Source organism: Dendrobates tinctorius, unplaced genomic scaffold (assembly GCF_039654945.1).
Source record: "Dendrobates tinctorius isolate UK_male_01 unplaced genomic scaffold, ASM3965494v1 ptg000211l, whole genome shotgun sequence".
NCBI lineage: Eukaryota > Metazoa > Chordata > Amphibia > Anura > Dendrobatidae > Dendrobates > Dendrobates tinctorius.
The window spans coordinates 23195792-23217791 of record NW_027361878.1 but is presented as its reverse complement, the minus strand read 5'-3'; the positions used below and the strand labels follow the sequence as shown (position 1 = coordinate 23217791).

At 42.9% G+C, this 22000-nt stretch overlaps 1 protein-coding gene across 1 annotated transcript; it reads right to left on the bottom strand.

Moving 5' to 3' along the window:
• Positions 1-51: 51 nt before the first annotated feature.
• On the bottom strand, positions 52-21584 carry ESRRA (estrogen related receptor alpha). Its single transcript, XM_073554616.1, is given in 10 exon segments — positions 52-5899; positions 6960-7229; positions 9199-9366; positions 10484-10609; positions 11157-11273; positions 13696-14013; positions 19426-19447; positions 19450-19489; positions 21440-21527; positions 21530-21584. Coding segments are annotated over 10 exon segments (1437 nt in total). The 5' UTR covers positions 21570-21584; the 3' UTR covers positions 52-5651.
• Between the last annotated feature and the right edge of the window lie 416 nt (positions 21585-22000).

The following is a 22000-nucleotide window of genomic DNA, read 5'->3' as shown; positions in this document are numbered from 1 at the left end:
ACTGTGTTGAATGAGGCTTACATTGTGTGCCCAAATGATCAGAACAAAACATGAAATCTCCCTGATGTTTATTGCAGTTCAGGCCCATGAGAGCCTTAATAATATACAACGGTCTGTATATATGTGTATATAAGCCATGAGGTATATTACATATGCACATTATTCTATAGGCTATGTACAGTAGATCATCCACCAGTACGAGGGTAACCAACCAAAATACAGAGGTGTGATAACATGGAGGATAGAGGACATCAAGACAAAAATACCAGTACTTCAGGGACTGTAGTAAGAATACTAGAAGCGCAGGAGAGCAGAATGTAGTGTAACTGCAAGGGAAGGCAACACAACACTAGACCAAAAGACCAGGTCCCCTCAAATACTGCAGGTCGTAGGTACCTCGCTGGCATATTGTTTTTAGCTGTGGAAAAAACTGTCCCTTATATAGTAAATGAAGTAAAAGACAGGATTTATGTTATCAAGATGTCAGAACTGACCAATATATTCCCCAAGCTGGGGGAATAACCTAGTATCGGACAGAAGCTATAGCTCCTCATTTGTCTGCATATATCACTTCTTCTATATTGAACTGCAATTTACACTTTACCTTAATATCAGCGGAAAATTCATTGAGCCCATCGACTAATACTGGTGCAGTTTGGAGAGGAGTAGCTAGTGAAAGTAACATGGCCAAACCAAAAATGCATGCTAAGGGAAATAGGTGATCATTTGGTTAATGAACTGTTTCGATCCTTACTGACTTTTTGCTTTGCTTTTCATACATGTGATCTGAAGACATAACGCGGTGAATATAATGGAGAAAATGCTCCACAAAAAAAAAAAACAAAAACACGAACCTCTATTCATTTGTCTGACTCTTGCTTTTTTTTCCCAAAAGATCAAAAGCCAATGCACCTTTCTCTACATTTTAGTACTGATCCAGATGGCTTCACTTGAGAGCTCATTCTTACTATTGGGTCCATTTTATATACTGAGGGTTTTAAATGCTATTAAGGGCTCATGCAGATGTCAGTTTCTCTCATACGGGTGCAATATGTGTTTTTCATGAATAGCATAAGCCTAGGGCAGTGTTCCCCAACTCCATTCCTCAAGAGTCATGTTTTCAGGATTTCATTAGTATTGCCCAGGTGATGGAATTGACGGTGCAGGTACTGCAATTATCACCTGGGCCTATACTAAGGAAATCCTGAAAACATGAACCGTTGGTGGCTCGTGAGGATTGGGGTTGGGGAACACTGGCCGAGGGGGTGTTTCACATGTCCAATATCCCCCCTACCTCCTCGGACCCAAGCGGGCTGCACAATAACTTGTCCAATACTAATTTGAGCACTGGATGTAAGTCTATGGATCTGTGAAAAATTGGAATGCAGCGTCATCGGACGCCACCTGTGCCCGTTTTTCAGACTGATAGAAGAAGCTGGAGAAACATCAGCTTTTTTTTTTTTTTTTTTTTTAGCTTTGATCACATGCTTTTGTGAATCACTAATGTCTTTTCATGCACCCACTTCCTCTTGTAGGGTTCTTGACACTTGTATGGCCTTGCAGAAGTGAGCAATGAACAGAACAGATCGTAAATGTGAAGATCGTGATCGTGCTCGTATAAATTTACCTATTACGGCATTTATTGCTCTGTGCTAAATGGAAAATATAATGCATACAGCCATATATATGGTCCGAGTTTGGTTTCCATATATTTTGCCATAAATGGTAATGCAACGGACCGGTTTCCTCAGGATGCACTGTCTACCAAACATTTTTTCCTAACAGGATTTGTCAGTCTGTGCCAGATTACTCGGGGACTTCAGTTAAGGTAAAGTTATCACTGAGTTGAACTGAGGGCAGAGGAGTAAATAGGCTTGGTAAGACTTAATGGGATTTTTGGAGTTAATTTTATATGCATGCGGAGGGGCGATATTGGCCAAGGCAGGGCGCTGCACTGGTGTCCTTCTTTCTCCATCGGGAAGAAACAGACATGATGATAATCCTCTGCAACATTAACAATACATGCTTCCCTTTGCAATAACCAATAAAAGGACTGTACTGCCACTGTTATTTATGGGAGTCCAAACCCTCGCTGACCTAATGGCATTACAGCTTTACCATTAGGAAAACACGGCTGCAGCTCATCTACATCGTCTCCAGATATGATAATCACAGCAGTGGCTCAAGCCGGGACTTGTAAAAAAAAAAAAAAAAAAATCAAAAAGGGAAGACGAGACTTGTACATTATCTATGATTTGGATCAATTCCTTGTTTTGGCTTACAGTAGCCGAGGCGAAACATGCCTGTAGCTGAACTTGCATGACTGATTTTGGTCTGTGTCTATAGACTTGTAGTCAGTATAGACATCCCATGAATGAGGCAGCTGGGCTGTGTTTGCAATATTATAGCAAGGAAAGATTAGAGGAATAGTCTATCGCCAAAACGCGAATGAACAAAGGGACAAATGTACCATTGACGCAATTTGTGCATCCATAAGGGGGCCACCTCTACCTCCAAAGCCGGTTAAATTCTGCATTATAATGAGTAAAGAGATTGCAAATGGCCCACATACTGTTCTTGTCCAGGGGCCTCTCCTGTCTGTGTCCGCTCCTGCTTCAAATCCCTTGTAAATCTTGTCTTTCTCTAGGAAATGCTATCCTGATCCCTCCTAATAATTTGCTGTAAATCAGAGCGAATATTCCACCCAATTTCTAGGTTAAGATTCCAGAACAGCTAATGTGACTGCCAGGGTCCTGTTCCGGTAATACTTGTTGCATGCAATGTTGCTGTACGGCTAGGACTTATCATGCTTGGTGGATTAAAGAAGTTTCCCGTATCTTGTATCACAACCAGATTGCCAATATCAATGATGCATTGGTTCAAGTAAAACATGATGTAATGTTCTAAGGTGTCAGTCTTTTCTTAGATGAGAGCCTAAGGACACATCCAGCACTCTCTATTCTTTCCATTAATTTGAAGAAGGAAGATTGACTGACAGCATGCCTTGGTAGGAGCACGTGGATTGTTGTGATAGCGCTGTCCGTGCATGGCGGTAATATTGAAAAAAAGTTGCATGCGTTGCTACATAAGATATTTTTTATATCTGTGCAAGACAAGGCTTTAGCCCTGGTAGGGAAACCTAGACGTTTGAATAGACGTTTGAATAGTGCCATGATAACTCATAAGGCTGTATTAATTTGTGACTGCAATGGCTTTCATCAGTCAAACAAAAGTGGTAAAGCTAAAAAGTTTGGTACAGTAGCGTCAAATAATGCCATCAGTATCAATGCTTAAAGGGGTTGTTTGGGCATATAAAATGATTAGACTTAATACGGATAGATTTGCACAATCGGCCACAGTTGCAATCTGTGACTGCTGTACAAGGACCTTGAGCGCCATCTCTTTCCTGACTGCATCGGTGGCTCTTCTTTTTATTAGTAAAAATACATCTGTGGTTAGATGGATTATAACCATATGGCAGTGCTGTGGATTAACCTACACGTTTCAAAGAAATTAGCACAAAATTCCCAATACATAGTTTGGACAGCTAGACCTCATCACAAGTCCAAAAAAAGAAAGAAAAGCACCAGCTTAGAAACAATCAATACCAGAGGAGAAAGAGTTTCAAAGAAACTTGTTAATCATGGTATAGGTATCATGAGACTTAGACCATGATTAAGAACAAGCTTGTTTGAAACGCGTAGATTCATCCGCAGCACTGTGCCTTTTGACTGTAGTCCGTCTAATCCTGGATGTTATACATATTGAATAAGGAAGAATTTTACATCTAGAATGGCTGAATGGTGTAGATCTCCAGGATCTAATAGGTAGCGTTACCAAGCCCGTTGGCCGGCGGGTAACGCTCAGTGTTGCCCGGTGGCTGGCGGGTTACGCTCAATCTGTGTTGCCTGGTGGCCGGTGGGTTCCTTACACATCAAATATGGAGTGGTGAGAGAAATTTTTCTTTTGATTAGCTGGCCTGGCTCAATGTCTCACCAAAGAAGAGCAATGGATGCAGTCAGGGAAGGGGCAGTTCTCATTGCTCCACAGATTACCAGGTCCTGGGAATCTTTTCACACCAGCTGTATGTATCATATATAATCGGTATCAATGTCAGACTGGGTTGGCAGAGGCCCGCCAGTAACACTGATTCTCGGTTGCCCACTGTTCAGCTACATGCAAACAAACCCTGACCCTAGTACATAAATTTACTTTTGCGTCTATGTAATATTAATTTGGCTAGCTTCTTTAATGACTGATTAGATGATTCCCAATTTGCAAAAAAAAGGTATAAAGTGTAATAGCACTACTCATTAGCAATCCTTCACAGGGGAGGCCTACAGGAGGATTCTCCTGTGGGCCAGCCCGAGCCTGATCGGGGTTGAGGGACAACATTCTTGCCCCCTCCCTGTTCAGTTTTTATCATCTCTGGCGGCAGCTGGATGTAAATACTGGACGGAGTGGAACGGCACAGCTCTGCACAAGGTGTAGCGGCTGCTGCCACAAACTGCAGTATTCTGTTCTTAGGAGCCAATACGCCATACTCCTCAGTGACTGCTACACAGTGGATGGAGCTGTGCTGATCCGTTCAGTGCTTACGTCCAACCACTACCAAAGTAGGTAACATCTGCTATTGATGATCATCAACATTACAGTATTCATCCAGACAACCCTTTTAATGTAATGTGGGGGCTGTTTCTTGACCTCTCTGCAAACTGCCATTGTAGAGTAGCATTATTCTCTACCCTAATGACCATTGGATCTTATAGTTCAGGAAAACCAGTAACATACATGTGACACAAACCACGTAGGACAGTACATGGTGCATAATCCAGGTCTCTACATGTGATCAGCGTAGACTTAAGCTTACAAAAATCCACAAGCCAGACTCGTTTTCTCCTTACATTTGGAATCAATTCAGCAAGTAATGGACCAGAACGTCACCAAATGTGTAGTAGCTTCATATTAAGTATTACACATGAGCAAACCTGGGTTTGCAAAATAAAAGTGCACCTTTAAAATTTCAACGGCCCCTTCCCACCATGGCCAGCACCTGCAATTATCCATAGTGTTTTAAAACTAAATTATTGAGCAAACTGTTTTCTCCTAGTAAAGAAAAGGTAGATTCCCAAAATGGACTGAAAATCCCACATTTTGGGGGGATAGCCGGGCAGATTCTTAAAAAATAAACTGACAGCGATAAAGTTCTACGTGAACAGTAAGAGAAAGAGGGACACGTAACACTAAGTCATCATCCAGGAACTGAGTGATGTGCCCTATTGCTTACTTATGGGAGCAAGGCTATGGCTCAAGAGTATGTCTGAAGGATGGAAGGACTCCCGGCAATTCTTCCTATGGCTTATCCTACCATAGGATATCAGAACTTTGCTAAATTAAATTAAAAATAACTAAAAGGCTTTGCTGCCACATAGCTGATCCATATATCTTCTTGCTATGTCCAAGTATAGCCACGTCATATTGCATACATGCCTGCACCAATTCTGCAATATCTTCCTTAACAGTCCATAATGCATTACAGGAAGAATGTGTGCATGGAGAATAAACATTGCTTGTCCTATACATTCACTATGAAGTCCCAGCTTGTATCCTCTGGCTCTTTACTAGGAAAGTACATAGGGATTTCATCTCTCCTAATCCATCATGGCTTCCAGCATCTCTAGGAAAAGCTTGTGCATAGGGACAGTCCCTTCTTCTCGTAGGGCGTGGAAGTGCTGGAGGACTCGGCCAGCTGTCTGGCGAAGTAAGGGGAGTGTTAGAAGCAATTTTCCATCGCGGCACGGTTCCTCAGGGTGACGACTTGATTCGTATTCACTGAGTGCCTCTTGCAAAGCATCGCGGAGACGTAACACTGCGTCTGGATCTTCAATGTGCACAGAGTCTACAAAGAAGAGTAGAAAAGACCTAGACTATGTTAAAGAACATAGAAAATCATAGAACATGATATAAAAAGGCCCTATAATAAATTCCCACTCTTAAAACACTACTTCTTTATTAAAGGGTTTTCCAGTGCCATCATCAATATAATTTCTGTAAGAGCTATCTGCAATACCTGCAGCAGCCACTAAAAAGCATGATGGCGCTGTGGTGTTCTGTACAGCGGCCGCCAGAGCCACTAACAGCTGATTGGTTGAGGTGCAGAGCATCAGACCTTCCACTGATCTGATATTGATCTCTCTTAAGGGTGCGGTCAGACGGGCGTATAAAATCGGACCAAGATCGGAACGCAGTGAATAGACGAGCCAGCGGCTCTTCCTACCAGAGCATGCCAATTTCATGTACGTCTGCGCAGCTGTCACACTTTTGAAGATCATCCAGACGAGCTCTGTGACAGATTTCTGTTAACAGCATTCAGCAGCCTGCTATGTACTGTGATGCATGAAAGCTGCAGAAACCAAAGAAACTTCTCAGCTCCTACTGAAGTAAATGGTAGCTGAGCTGCAGGACCCAAGGACAGCCACTACAGAATAAAGCTTCACATTTTGTATATCTGAGCGACCTTGTAACATCTGACTTGGAGGGTGCAAGATGTTGGAAGGCTACAGACATGATAATGACAATCTAAAGATAGGTTGTCAATATCTTAGGCTGAGAGAAATCCTGTAATTCAGAAAGTTAACCACATGCACAGTGGGCTTGTCTAAAATTTGAAGAATATCTGTCACAAGGTCAAAAGTGCCCAATTTTTGCTCCTATTATTGCCGTTGATGCCTTAAGTATTCAACTTCTTTCTTTATAAATCCACCATGCGGATCCAGAGATATGAGCTATTTTATTAAGTGCTAATTTTTATGATCTTTACCAAAGGGACGGTGCTCACAAATTAATAATGCAAAGCAGCCTAAGGACACGCCCCCGAGGATCCAGTGAGCAAAGACAATAAAATTTAGCACTAAATGAAAAAGCCCTCATCTCTAGAACACGCACAAGTGACAACACACCTGAATTTGTAAGGGTGAGGGCTTTCAACATGACATATTCCTCTCTCTCCACACGCAAGGCCCGATACTTGCGCACTAGATGAAGTACGCAGGAGCAGAGGTCAGACAGACGGGCAGAATGAGAGGACTCCTCGTCCAACACAAAATCCTCAGCAAACACAACTTCATCTTCATATGGAAGAGAGCGAAACACAACTCCCAAAAGGAGAACCTCCATCCAGACGCTCTGCAAGAGGCTCATCTGGTCCGATAAGGAAAGCGAAGAAAAACCTGTAAAAGAGAACATTTCAGCTACTTAATTGTGTTGCACATCTTACTTATACAGGGGTGGTGGGTGCAATGTAATAACGGCAGCATGTACGGTAAATAGTGAAACTAGCACCGAAAGCAGCACTGTCAGCCACCGACTCCAGGAAAGATTTATTATACCTGATGCATAACACACAAGCACACCTGCCCCGTATGGAAGATTTCACAGATTACTATAAAACAAGTTTGTGAGAAATTTTTTTAAAAATTACTTGCAGTGCAAAATTTAGCAAAAAACATGTCAGCAATTTTTTTTTTCTTTTTTGGGAGGGGGGGGCAGCAGTTCCGCAGACATGGTACAGTACCATGCAACCCTATGAGTTTTCAAAACCGCTGTGCTCACACTGCGTTTTTTTCCGCGCGGTTTTGCTGCGTTTTTTTTTCCGAAGCATGTCAATTGTTTCTGCGGATTCCGCTGCGGTTTCACACCTTTAACATAGTAGAGGTGTGAAACCGCAGGGCAAAACCACAGGCCAAACTGCAGCAAAACCACAGGTCACTTTACCTGCGGTTCCGCGGGAAAAAACCTGCAGGTGAATCTGCAGCGTATGCACATAGCCTAAATGTTCCCAAACAAGATGCAATTCTCGGAGAAACGCATACTTTTGCAGAACATCTGTTATACTATGATTAAAGGGAATGTATCATTGGAAAATGACCTATAGTAGAAATCAGGTTTTTGGGTTAAGTGTATTTTTAAAAAAATTTTGGTAATTTTTTTTTTTCTTAAATGTCACAAGCAGTATTAAAAAGAAAAAATATAAGCCTTGAAATTTCCACATTAGCCATTGGAGCATTTTTTAGACTTTAACTTCTTATTGTTTCAGGAAATAACACATGTACAAAGCCGCAAACGTCATTGTGGAGAGAGGGGGTGGGGGGGGAGCAGGGGGAAGCTGTGACATTGCATATTCTGATTGGTGGATCCTGTGTTAATAGCTGTATATAGAGGTATTACCTGTCATTGTAATCCTGCCTCTGGTAAGGAGCCTGCCAGCAACTATCCCAGAAATAATGATGCATGAATCTAAAAGCGCCAGTGGCCACTGTGAAAATTGCAAAATTTCTTATCTTTTTTTTTTTTTTTTTAATAGAAGATCATAAAAGTAAAATAAAAACTCAATACATTGGCATTGTAAAAAAAAATAAAAAATGAATGCATAGCTCCCAACCATCCCAAGTCCAGATTTGGATGCGCTGTCCAGGGAGGTCTAGGCTATGTCCCGTCCCAAATTTATTGCTCAGTAGTTGCTTCTTATCTCAACTCCAGGAGAGGGATCAGCATCTCTGTTGTTTGTACATATTTAAATTTATTTAATTAATTCATTCATCTCTTTTACTGAAATAAGGTATTCCCTGGTATTCAAACTACCAACCTGTATCATTGGAGGCAGCAGCAAAATGCCAAGAACCACAGGATGCAATGTCAAGTATTCGAAAAATTTCTGCACTTGAATATGCACCGTAGTCTTCTTTACAGGCACATTGTGCCTGGTACAGAGAGATACATATCTATTTACTACTGCATATCTACGTACCTGTATTCTATATGGAAAATAAAAGTCAGGGATTTTAAATGAAAATGATAATATAATGGCAAAGCAAAGTGCATGTGATTTCATGAGAACTCCTGCCAACTAAGCATCTAAAGACGGTGCCGAATAGTGCGGTTTTGGTGAGGGTGTTTTGCCGCAATGCGCTAAGTGTGCCGCATAGATTCTCACTCTTTCTATGACAGTTCGTAGTTATGTACATGACACACAAAAACCTGATTTAAACAATAGGTCATTATCTGACAATACACTGCCTTTAAGGCTAGGAGCGTCTGTGCACCTAGCCTACAGTATATGATTGAAGAAAGTAGAGAAAAGGAATGAAAAGTCTCAGCCAACAATGGTATCCTAGTAATTCATGAAGTCTTCTATCATACCTGGGATATTCTTGGCCCAGCTGATAATAATGACAATCTCTCGATCTGCGAGATCACACAGCGTACTCATAGACTTCAAGTAGCCGTCGGGAAGTGATGGGTCTGGCATAGCGAACAGCTTATCGGGCTCTGCCACCAGCAGATGTGACACTACAGTGTTCACTGGAGCTAAAGGGCAGAAAACAGAAAAGTCCATCTGCTAAACGAGCATCATTACTATTCACAACACGTCATTGTAATGCAGAAGAAATATATGGAGAAACAGCACGAAGTCGCCCAATACAAGCAACACCCAGGAGCTTGATAAATATGCCACCTATTAGTGACTGAGGAGTCAATATGATTTTACAGATTAGTACGATATGGTGATGCCAGCCTTTTTTTTTTTTATTTATTTTTGTTTCAGTGGTTAAAAAAAAAAAATTTGGCTTATTTTGCCAATTTCTGTAGACTCTTAACATAGTAACATAGTTATTAAGGTTGAAGGAAGACTATAAGTCCATCCAGTTCAACCCATATCCTATCCTAACTTGCCCTAATTTTCCGTCGATCGAGCTGTGCCTCTTTCTTTTTTGCACGGGGAGCGGTCGTTCTTATTGATACCATTTTGGGGCATATACAATGTTTTGATCACATCCCAGTGCAATTTTTTGTAGAAAAAAAAAAAGGCAATTCTAATATTTCAATTTTTTTTTTAATCTTTACAGCGTTTACAGTACGGTATGGGTTAATTTCTATTTTGATAGATCAAACTTTTATTGACATGACAATACCAAATGTGCCTTTTTTTAGGTCTTTTATTTTGAATTGGGAAAAGAGGATGAATTACATTTATGGGATGAAGATTTAAAAAAAAATGATTTTAATTTGAAGCGAAAGTTCAACTATTGGATAAAGGGCAGATAAAAAGTATAAGTATATCCAAGATTAAGACCGTGTAGGTTGAAACATGTAGGATTTTCCTTGCCCTGGGATTGCCCATATTTGCACATCTGTGCTTTTTAATATGATGATCAAATAAACGTCAAGTTTTAAGAATCATATTTCCTGTGGTCGCTGGAGATAACTTTTCTTGTACAATGGTTTTTCATACCCCAGGGACCAGGGCTGCTCCGTGCGCCGATGACCAGCCAAGGAACCTGGACATAACGGGGTGAGCTGAACTTTTTCCTTTTTATATAAAAAAAAAAAAAGTAAAAGAGAACGTCCCTACCTAATAAATGGTAATACAGTGTACAACGTAAACTTATAAGTGCAGCGGAAGGTCAGACGACCTGGTTCTTACCTTGTTTCTTAACTATAGTTGTACTTTGATGGGATTGGTGTCCTCCTGGCGTATATTGTAGGAGGTCTCCTTCCGGCCTCCTCTTATATTTCTGCCGACCTCCTCTTACACGGTCTAAACGCACCCCTACAAGTAAAGATTTAAAAAAATAAAACAAAAAAAAAAAAAAAAGTCCTTCTGTAGAACCTGCTGCCCAGAGCTTAGGCTGTATGCACACCCTGCGGATTAGGTGCGGATTCATCCGCGCGGATTTTGTTAAATCCGCAGGTGAAACCGCAGGTCTTTTACCTGCGGATTGCTCTGCGGTTTTGCCCTGCGGTTTTTCATCTCCTCAATGGATGAGATGGCAAACCGCAGCGGAATCCGCAGAAAGAATTGACATGTCAATTCTTTCTGCGGATTGAAAACCGCAGATAATCCGCGTGGAAAATTCCGCACCATCTGCATTGCAGTTTTTGATTCCCATAGGGAATCATGGTACTGTACACCGCAGCAGCCAAAACCGCTGCGGAACGACAGCAAAATCCGCAGCGTGTGCACACAGCCTTAGAGAATAGCGCTAATAATATTTCCTGCCACTATATTAATAAACGGGAGTAGAGTGCAGTAGACATGCTAGTCATCCACATAACATAAGTCCATAATACTCTAAAACATAATGCTTCACGCTCACCTTCCTTGAGCATGCCCACCCGAAGACACTTTGTAAATCGGCACGCTTGGCATGCCTTCCGTCTCCGTTTGGTGATCTCACACTCGTTGGTGGCAGGACAGCTGTACTCAATATTGCCTACATGTAAAAGAGAAAAAGTTAATATATTCTCAGCACTATATGAAGTGAGGACCTAGAAAAAAAAACATTTCTTATTGACCAACTAATCACATAATTACTTACAAGACATTAAAGTTTGCAGCTTTAATTACCGCTTTACTAAAACATGACCCCTTCATTCATCGCAGGACATATTCCTCTTCTGTTACAACGAACCAGAATTAATTTATGCCTTTTTATAGGTTAGATATGGCCTAAAAGTCTAATCGGTAAGGGTCCACTTAATACTAAGAATGGTCATGCCTGGTCCTAGAAAGATGTGACCAGACATGTATATACAAATCCTACTTCAAGCACCTCTGTAATGTCAACATTAAAGATGTTCTCAGCTACTTTTATATGACAGGGATAGATTATCAATAAGTATGGGCACTCCCACTGATGAACTCCACCAGCTATTCTTAGGTCAGAGGCATATCCAGGGGGGAGGGCAGCCGGGGCATGAGCCCCAGACGCAGTCGGACCGCCTATTGCGGTGATCCACACTGTCTCCCCCCGGTGGTTGCATTCTGCCGCCCCCCGGCCTGGAAGTCGGCCGACAGCCGGCGCAGATATGCTGCGCTCGCCGCCTCCCAGGGAGCAATTGTACTGGCGTCTATACAGGTGCCAGTACAATTGAAGCTCTGACCGCCGGGTCAGAGTGACTTCAACAGCGTGATCAGGTCATGTGATCATGCTGCTAACGTCACTCGCTGGCGCCCAGAGCGAACGCTGGTGGTAAGTGTGCTCCACTGTGGAGCTGAAGAACCACCGAAGATTAAGGGGTTGGGGCACTTGTGTGAGGGGAATTGGCGCGGGGATGGGGATGGGGGGATTATTTAATGTGTGGGGGATTTAGAGTGGGGATGGGGGGTTATTTAATGGATGGGGGCACTTTATGTGTGGGGGCATTTAGAGTGGGTATGGGGGGGTTATTTAATGTGTGGGAGCATTTGGAGTGGGGATGGGGGATTATTTAATGTGTGGAGGCATTTGGAGTGGGGATGGGGGGGTTATTTAATGTGTGAGGGAATTGGCGTGGGGATGGGGGGGTTATTTAATGGATGGGGGCACTTTATGTGTGGGGGCATTTAGAGTGGGGATGGTGGGGTTATTTAATGTGTGGGGGCATTTGGAGTGAGGATGGGGGGTTAATGTGTGGGGAGATTTGAAGTGGGGATGGGGTGGATTTAATGTGTGCAGGGGGATTTGGAGTGGGGCTGGGGGGATTTAATGTGTTGGGAGATTTGAGGACACAAAATGAAGAGTATGTATGTATGAGGAAACACTATGGGGGGTGAGTGGGGGGGATGGGTGCAGACAGTATGGGGAGCGAAAGGGTAAGTGTATGTGGACGCAGTATGAGTAGCGATGGGAAAAATTTATGTGGACACAGTATGGGGAGTGAGGGTGATGGGATGTGTGCAGACACAGTATGGGGAGTCAGGGGTATGTGTGAGCAGACAGTATAGAGAGTGAGGGGGTAAATATATGAGGAGACAGTATGGTGAACAGGTGGGATGTTAGAGGAGACAGTATGAGGTGGGAGGGGAATAGTGTGAGGCGACAGTATATTGCAGATATTTTTATTTAGGAGCATTTTAATGACACTTCTATCTTTAAGGGCATCGTGTGGAGAGTTGCTGCAGAAGACCGGAGAATATGGAAGTCTTCAGAGACGGCTGTGGATGAGAAAACTCATCATGGGGTCTGGACAAGAAGAAAAGAAGGAGAACGACTCCAGAGACGACGTCATCTATAAGGTACCTGGATGTAAATATTTGTTATTCTGACTAATTCTCATGTTTTTATTTATGTTAGGAACATTAAAGGGGTTGTCCAGGTTTGTGTTGAGTCTGCAGTCATTCTATGTGACTGCAGACTTCTGAATTCTCACAGTGCTCACTGCACGCTCTTAGAATTCTCTCGTGCCAGTGATTTACATACATGCAGTCACACGCTGCCGGGCACGTCTAGTCGGAATGTGGCCAGAAGTATATAAATCACATGCTTGTGCTGACATGACCATGTACTCTTGCCACCGGTATGAGAGAATTCTTAAAGTGTGCAGGGCATTCATTGTGAGAATTCAGAAGCTGCAATGTCAGGATTCAGCTCTGCAGGTTGCAGTAGTCATCACATGGACATTTCACTCATATGCGATTTTCATACTTATGGTCCTGTGACAACGAGCTTCTCTCAGTTTTTCACTGAACATTGAGAGCATTAGGAAGAGCAGCTCGTTGGTACATGACTAAGTGTGCAAATTGCATGTTTGTTTGGGGGGGCGCCTAACCGAATTCTTGCTCCGGGTGCCAGAAAGCCTAGATACACCTCTGCCTTAGGTTATCAACACGAGATCGGAAACGTTACAATGCAAATAACATAAGATCAGACTAACCTTGTATAGTACGTTTGAAGAAAGCTTTACAAGCTTCACAAGAAGCCACTCCATAGTGGTATCCAGATGCCACGTCACCACACACCAGGCAGAGCCTTTTAGGGATGGAGTTTAGGACATATTTGCCCCTTCCAGGTGTATCTTCTTGTTCATCATCGCCACCTCTGCAGCAGCGTGGACCCTGAGGTTCAGGCCCATGTCCACTACTATCACTGGATCCACTAGGACTCCGCCGTCCAATGCTTTCTGGGGTCCCTGGTTCTGCCTTGATGCAGAGATCAGGGCGTCTGTCACGAGAAGACATTATAAAGAAGTGTTCTGTGAAAAGAAAGGAATGTTTTTGTCAGTATTAGGAAATAAAATGCATTCTAATCATTCCTTATGTGAATCCTGTCCACTATAAAACAAGTTTTGCTTGTACATGTATTTAGAGAACGTGTCCCGGGGCTTGCAAAAATTTGCAAATAGCATTATGACTAGTTTTTGCTTTATGTATGATGGAAGAATTCATATTGGCGTGTTCCCACATAGCAGCTGTACTAAGTTTTACATTTAATAGGGAGCAGGTGAACCAAAGCACCTTTTTTTGTGTCAGAACTGAAAAAATATGGCTGCGGTGTTAAAAAAAATAAATAAATGGATTTTTGTGTACTCACCGTAAAATTCTCTTCTCTGAGCTAATCATTGCAGTGCAATACCTGTCCACGTTGAGTGTGGAGTAGCGGCTAGGCACTATTGCACTAAGTGTCAGACACAAATCCATAGGTAGGTGTGGTACTGTTCCTGGAAGAATGCAGTTATGTTTCTCCCATCTTGGAGGTTAGGTTCCCACGTCTTATATCTGCTGCAGATTTTAGTTGATGATTTCCAAACTAAAATCCACACCACGTCTGCATCTAAAATCCACACACATTTCTGCATTTATTCATGCGTTTTCAACTGAGCTTTTTTTTTATTGTGTGGAAACGCACAAAAAAATGATGCAGTAAAACAATGTCAGGCTGGCGGATTAAGAGTCCCCATTAAAATGAATAAGTAAAATCTGTGCCCAAAAATGTGCATTTCCGCAACAAAAATTGACATGCTGCAATTTACAAAAAAAAAATTGCAAGGAGATTTTGCACCAAAAACAAAAACCAACAAAAACATGTGACTGAGAGTAAATGGATAGCCCAATTGCAATGCAAAGCCATATTCACACATTTATCCCTATCCATTTCCTTGAACAGTCTGCATGTACACAGGTTTTTCTAGTAACAAAACAGTGGGTGAAATTTATAGAAAAATGTAACAAAAAAAAAAATTCAAGACAGTCGGCGCATGCAGTAGATTTACATTTCTGTGACATGCTCTTTTGCAGTTTGTCGGAGGAATTTCGGGGTAGATTCCTATGTTGCATTTAGAGTTGATTTTTTTTGCTCAGCAACACTGCAGCAGAATTTGACGCAAAATCCAGGCGTACTGTTTGCAGAATTTATTACAGCTTTTACACATTTTTTTCACCCTTTCCATTACCAAGGATGAAATCTGCAATGATTCGGCACTAAGAATTCCCATGCTGTACATGTTAAAATCTATACAACGCAGTTCAATTTCCATGCAGAAATTTTCTGCAACGTGTAATGATATTTGTTGCCATCTCATATACTTCGCTCATCCTGTATTACGCTGCAGAGTTTCTGCAAGAGAATCCGCACCAAATAAAAAAAAAAAAATGATGTGATCCTACCCTTAGTGCAACACCTGTACCAAATATCTAAAACAACCTGCATAAGAGCATGTTGCAAAAATGTATATCTACAGCAAAGGTAAAAGCAGCATAAAGGGATTTATTTCCCCTGCAATGACTGTGCAAGAAAGATGACAAGTTGGCTACTTTCCTTGGAAATATCAGATCGTTGGAGGTCTCTGTAGCAGAACTCCCCTTGATCTTAGCCACTCATCAGGGGGTCATGTGCAGACACGTTCATTTAAAGATGACCTGTCAAGTCAAAAGTGGCAAGTTTTTGCTCCCCTAAGTATTCTGTATTTTTCTTTTTAAAAATCGGTTACAGCGATATGGGCCTTTTTATTTAGTGCACCCATTAATGCCAATTTTCATGGTCTTTACAGATAAGATAGCTTCCCAGGATCCTCAGGGGCGTGTCTTTAGTCTGCTCTGCACTATCACCCTGTGAGTCACGCCCCTTTGATAAAGACCATAAAAATTAGAATACTACGATGAAAGGCCCATATCTGTTACTGTATAGCAGGTTTTAAAAGAAAAAATAAATAAATACTCAAGGAAGCAGCCAGAATAAAATAAGAGCCCAAACTGCACATTTCTGAGCTGGTGACAGGTCCTCTATAAGACAGTGCCTTGCTGTTAAAAGGGGTTGTCCGGTCCAACTCTATAAGTCTGTAGTTGCTTTGTGTGACTGCAGACTTATGAATCCCCAAAGCACACGCACTGTGAGTTACAGGGATTCGCCGGTTTCAGACCCTGGACAGGAGGGTACGCATGAGTTATAAATGCTTTGGGGCAATGAGCGTGGCCTCACTGCATACACTTGCATGGAGAGAGGCTGCACACATTGTCCGGGAGCATGTAGAACTCATATACCCTCCAGTCCCTGGCTCAGAAACCGGCCAATCCCTGCATTGGGGGTTTCATAAGTCTGCAGTCACACAGAGCGTCGGCTGCAGACTTATTGATTTGGACCAGACAACCCCTAGAATGAAGCAATAATTGCAGAAAATATCACTCTGTGACTGGTGTCATTGGTAAAAACTAGTTTATATGGGCAGATTTCTGCCCATAGTGAGTGCTGATTACAGATCTAACAAGTCAATCGGTGCTTGTTTAACATGAGGCAATGCAAACTGTATGGGAACCGAATAATCATTAAGTGCCCATACAGTTTAGACTGGACATGTGCTGCCAACCATTATGATTTTTAGGTCCCCATTGACTATTGAATCAACTGGTGAATGCAAATTTTGCTCCTTCACCAGCTGCACATTTGTAATGGACTAATTGTTGCAAGTAAGCATTTTATGGACAGGCAACGTAAAGGGGTCTGAAGTCCATGCAGATTACATGTGTCCCAAAGTCTCCTGGTCAGGTGACCCTTACCTCGTGCACATGACCAACCACCTGCTGAGCACAGACAACTCGTGTTGGAATTTGGAAACAGAAGCAAAGGCTGAAAGTAATTCAACTTTAAAGGGTTTTTTATATTGATGACCTATCCTTACGACAGGTCATCAATATCCGATTAGAAGGAATAAGGATACCGTTACACCTAGCGACTCACCAGCGATCCCGACCAGCGATATGACGTGGTCAGGATCGCTGGTGCATCGCTAGGTGGTCGCTAGTGAGCTGCCACACAGGCAGATCTCACTAGCGACATCGCTGGGGACGGGGATCACTACTTACCTGTCAGTCGCGGCGATCCTGCGTCCTCCCGCCCGGCTCCACGCGTCGCTCGTTGTCACAGCAGGAAGCGCCGCAGGAAGTGACCGACGAGAAATGATCCAGGAGCTTCTCGCGCGATCAGCGGTAACCAGCGGGGGAGACGGTCAGAGGTAAGTATCACATGCAGCGATATCGATAGCAATATCACTGCTACGTCACAAAATCGGTGACTTTACAGCGATATTGCTAGCGATATCGCAGTGTGAGGGGGCTTAAGAGTGGATCTGCAGTACCCGGCAGCAGCAGCTACACAGCTCAGCTCCCTAACTGCTTGGTGAGTGTGACAGGAGATGGACCCCCACTGATCCGATATTAATGATGCATTCCCTGGATAAAAGAGTGGAGCACCCCTTTAGGGTAAGTGCACACATTGCGGATTGTGCTGCGGATTTTTAAGCGCGGATTTGGCAAAATCCGCAGGTTAAAAGACCTGCGGTTTATCTGCGGATTTGCCAGTGGTTTTCCCCTGCGGTTTGACACCTCTACAATGGAGCAGGTGTAAAACAGCTGCAGATTCCGTACAAAGTAGTGACATGCTGCGGATTTGAAACCGCAGCAAATCCGTGCGGAAAAATCCACAGCATGTGCACTGCGCATTTCATTTTCCATAGAAAATAAAGGTACTGCTGCGGATCCGCAGGGCCAAATCCGTTGCAGATCCGCAGCGTGTGGAACACACCCTAAATGATCTTTTTTTTATTCTCTGAAATCAGGCAGAAAAGCCTTTTTTCTAACTTTTCCAACGTACTGTATATAGCAAATAGCTTAATATCTGTGGATACCCGTACCAAAGGCAATGCACCGAAACAAGTCACAGGTAAGGCCTGTTTCAAACATCCGTTTGTCACCATCAGTCAAAATCCGCCGATTTGCAAAAAAAATGGATCCATTTATCTTGGCGGATCCATTTTTTTCCCCATTGACTTTCATTATCGGCGGATTTTGACTGAGGATCGTCCGTTGCATCCGTATTTCTGCGGATCCGCCAAAATTTTGGCGTCCGCTGAGATCACCGAACGGACAATGCAACGTTTTTTTGTTGTCCGGATCCGTATTTTCCTCTTTTGCTACATGTTTAACCCTAAATCCAATCTGGCTGCTGGATAAAAAAAATCTCTCTCTCTCCTCCACTCACCACGACATCGCCCGAGATCTCGCCTCCTCTGACAGCTATATCGCCTGTAGTAATTTTTTGTTTTCAGCCGCGGTTCCTTTAAATTCCGAAATCGGCGGATCCTGGCGCACCAACGGTCCGGTGGCTCCCGTTGGTGTTTCATCGCCCACGGATCCGTTATCTGCCATTTTAGCGGCTGCCAACGCACAGGAAAAAGGTAAGTGTGAAACAGGCTTTACAGATATATTATGGAGAATGTACTGTAAAAGTAATCTTGTGACGATGGAAACTCGAAAAAAAAAAAAGCCACATTCAGGTAGCAGCCGGTTGTGGAGGAATGTCAGGACTCCTATTGTACATTGTTTGGGGCAGGCAGAACAGCCGCTAACTATATACTGTAGGAGCAAATCACTAAGACGACTGTAGACAAATCACTAGGACTCAAGAGAATAAAAAGAAACCATCCTAATATTATATTATACAAGTTTAGTCTTAGGTAGAGGGGAAAAAAAAAATCAGAGGAGGTACCCTAGAAGATATAGTGACCTTTGCACTGGTAAAGTCTCATACACCAGGGTTTAGTTAGACTGGTTTAGCAATAACCTAAGGGTGTAAAGGACAGAAACAGTAGCGCAGTTGTAGCAACACAACTATGTTGATGCGTTACACAGGAGATAAATTGAGCAAGAACTGTAAATTGACGGAATATGCTTTTAGAAAACAAGTGGTAAAACGTTGGGAGCGGAAAACAACAAGGACTGGACGAGACATAAGTGTCGGGGACTCCCAGCATTGCCATATAAGAGGGTTACAATATTACAAGGCGGAGACACAAAGCTACAAAATATGTAAATATATAAGAAAGCAGCCCATTCGATTATAAGAGGAAAAAAAGTAATGAAAATGGAACACAGAAAGAATAGAAATTAGGCAACTGGTCAGTTTACCCTTTGACCTGTACCCCTCCCCACTTTTACCATATATCGGCTCACTGAGCGCAGTTCCTGAGTACACAAACTTTACGATGTATTTAGCCTCATTGCATGCACTTTTATTATATACTAATAATGAACAAAAAGAACATGGCCGGAAGGAAACTCACAAGAAGATCCACATGAAGGCAACACTACTCCTCCCGCTGTGGTGGGTCACACACCCTTTGTCGACAGGTGGTCGACTCGGCTGGCCTTGGCTGACAGTCGTTATAAGAGACGGAACATCTGTAGATAGAAAAACACAAAGTATGAAACTAATCTACCTATATATATATTTTATTATTATGCTTTAACTTATTCTGCAGCGCTTTACAGACATTGTCAAGCTCTTTAAATTCTGATAGCGACCGTATTAAAGTGATTCCTTGCGTCGTCATTTTTTTTTCCCCCTCCCATTAACCAATTTCTTGGTTATAGCCCATTATGGTAAACTTAATTCATACAAATAAGTCTGCCGTTACTGCTCTTACAGTGCTGGCCACCCAGCTTTTTCAGACTTCTGCATGACACTGCAGAAGAAGGGAACGTATTCACGACATATATTGGAAGGTTCCTGTTTAGGAAAACTAAATCATTAATATGGGAGCAACAATAGTAGTAAGCCACACAACTCCCTCCCCCCCCAAAGTATGGAAACAGTTACTAGGAAAATAGGTTTAACAACTTGACTAATGCGGACAAAGACTTATAATTACTGCGATTTGAGATTTTAGAGGTTAATGCCTGTTAATGCATAAAAGCAGCCCGGACCATCTAAACAGCGAGCAGTAATCTGGAAAGTACAAATACTGCTTACATAGAATTATATATAACTACATTCCTAGCTAAACAGAATGTCATCCATGTACATCTCTCACTTTACATATCACTGCTTGCATCTGATCAGAGCCCTGAGCTGCAGCCACGTACACTGACCCACGTCTCCAAAATCCCAATGACCTTGGTTCAAAGTCACTACATGTTTCCAAGAAGAGCGAGCGAGCTCAGTGCAGGGATAATGTGATCATCGAGGACTAGGTATAATCTATACGGATAATTAGTAAGACGGGGCAAATAGCGGCACCCCTACATGGCAGTCTTAGGGTTCCTAGCAATCTATGGCAAATGGTAATAAAACAGATATTTATAGATATGGTATACACACGTGACATATACACAGATATACATACATACAATCGTACACGCTATGTATAGATTCCTTTATATAGTATACAGTCCAATATAAATGAATAGTTTCTCTCTACAGGTTAGAGACATGCTAAAGCGTCTCTGTCTTGTTACACATGCCCAGAAATGACCTAACATTGGTCGAATGAGCCTTCATAAAGAGTTCTGTGTAACGTTGTAAATCATTGAAATAATGCAAAAATGGCACAGAGAGACTTGATACATAGGAGACAAAAGACTAAATTAACACACATATATATATACATACACACACACAAACACGCACTTTTACTGTTAGTATTCTATAACTCATCATTGTATACTATTTAGTAAACACACATTATATATATATATATATATACACACACACTAATTATATGTAAGTATTGTATCACACACACATACTGTACATACACACATTCTAAAAATACATATACACACAGTATATATTACACACACACAACTCATACACACACACAGTATATATTACACACACACACAGTATATATTACACACACACAGTATATATTACACACACATAACTCATACACACAGTATATATATTTACACACACACAGTATATATATTTACACACACACAGTATATATTACACACACACACAGTATATATTACACACACACACAGTATATATATTTACACACACATACTATAGATATACACTATATTATCCACACACTACAGTTGTGAGCTCCTCTACCGTGGCCACACGTGCAGAGCCCCGTCTCTGGCCGTCCTCACTCTTGCGCACACCCTGTCACCACATTCCCCGCTCCTGTTAGAACTCACGTCAGGCTCCTGCTGTTGTTGTCCGTGGCTCTGGACACTCAGTCTCCCCACTCGTGCATCGCTTGTGTGTCAGTGGCGCTGCAGTCCTCCTCCTCTTCCCGTGCGGGCTGCTGTCCGTGCACACAGTAGTGTAGGACACAGCAGAGGACGCGGCTCACACTCACACACACTCCGTGTCACACACTCACACACACTTCCTACACTGGCTCCTCCTCCCGCGGGGAAGGGGCGTGGCCGAGCATGCTGAGCAGCCGCACTGCCTGCGCCGTGTAGTGTCCGGCTGTGGCGCCGGTCCTGTGCTCGGTGCTGACTGGCTGCGGTCCGGCTTCATTACATATGCTATGAGGGGGACACGGTGGATAGATAGCTCGGTGTCCCCGCTCTGGGCAGCGATGCCGGGGGCTGTGTGCCGCGCTGTACAGACGGGTGGTGCAGTAGTGTCCCGTCTCTGCACGACCTTGTGTGCGACCTTGAGGCAGAGTGAAGTCACTGTGCAGCTCCTGTGCCTCCCTGTGGTCACACGTCTGTCAGTGACACTGCAGTGACCTTGAGCAGCTGATCCGCCGTCTGCCAGGGAAACATTTGGATTATGTGCAGCAGACACAGGCAGAGCAGTACCATGTCCTTCATGTGACCTCTACCAGGAGAAGAGCCTCCCTCAGCCCAAACATGTCTGGAGGGAACTTGTGCGATGCCCACCCATTCTGTACCCTGCCCCCCCAGCCTGCACAATGACCCCCCCAGCCTGCACACTGCCCCCGA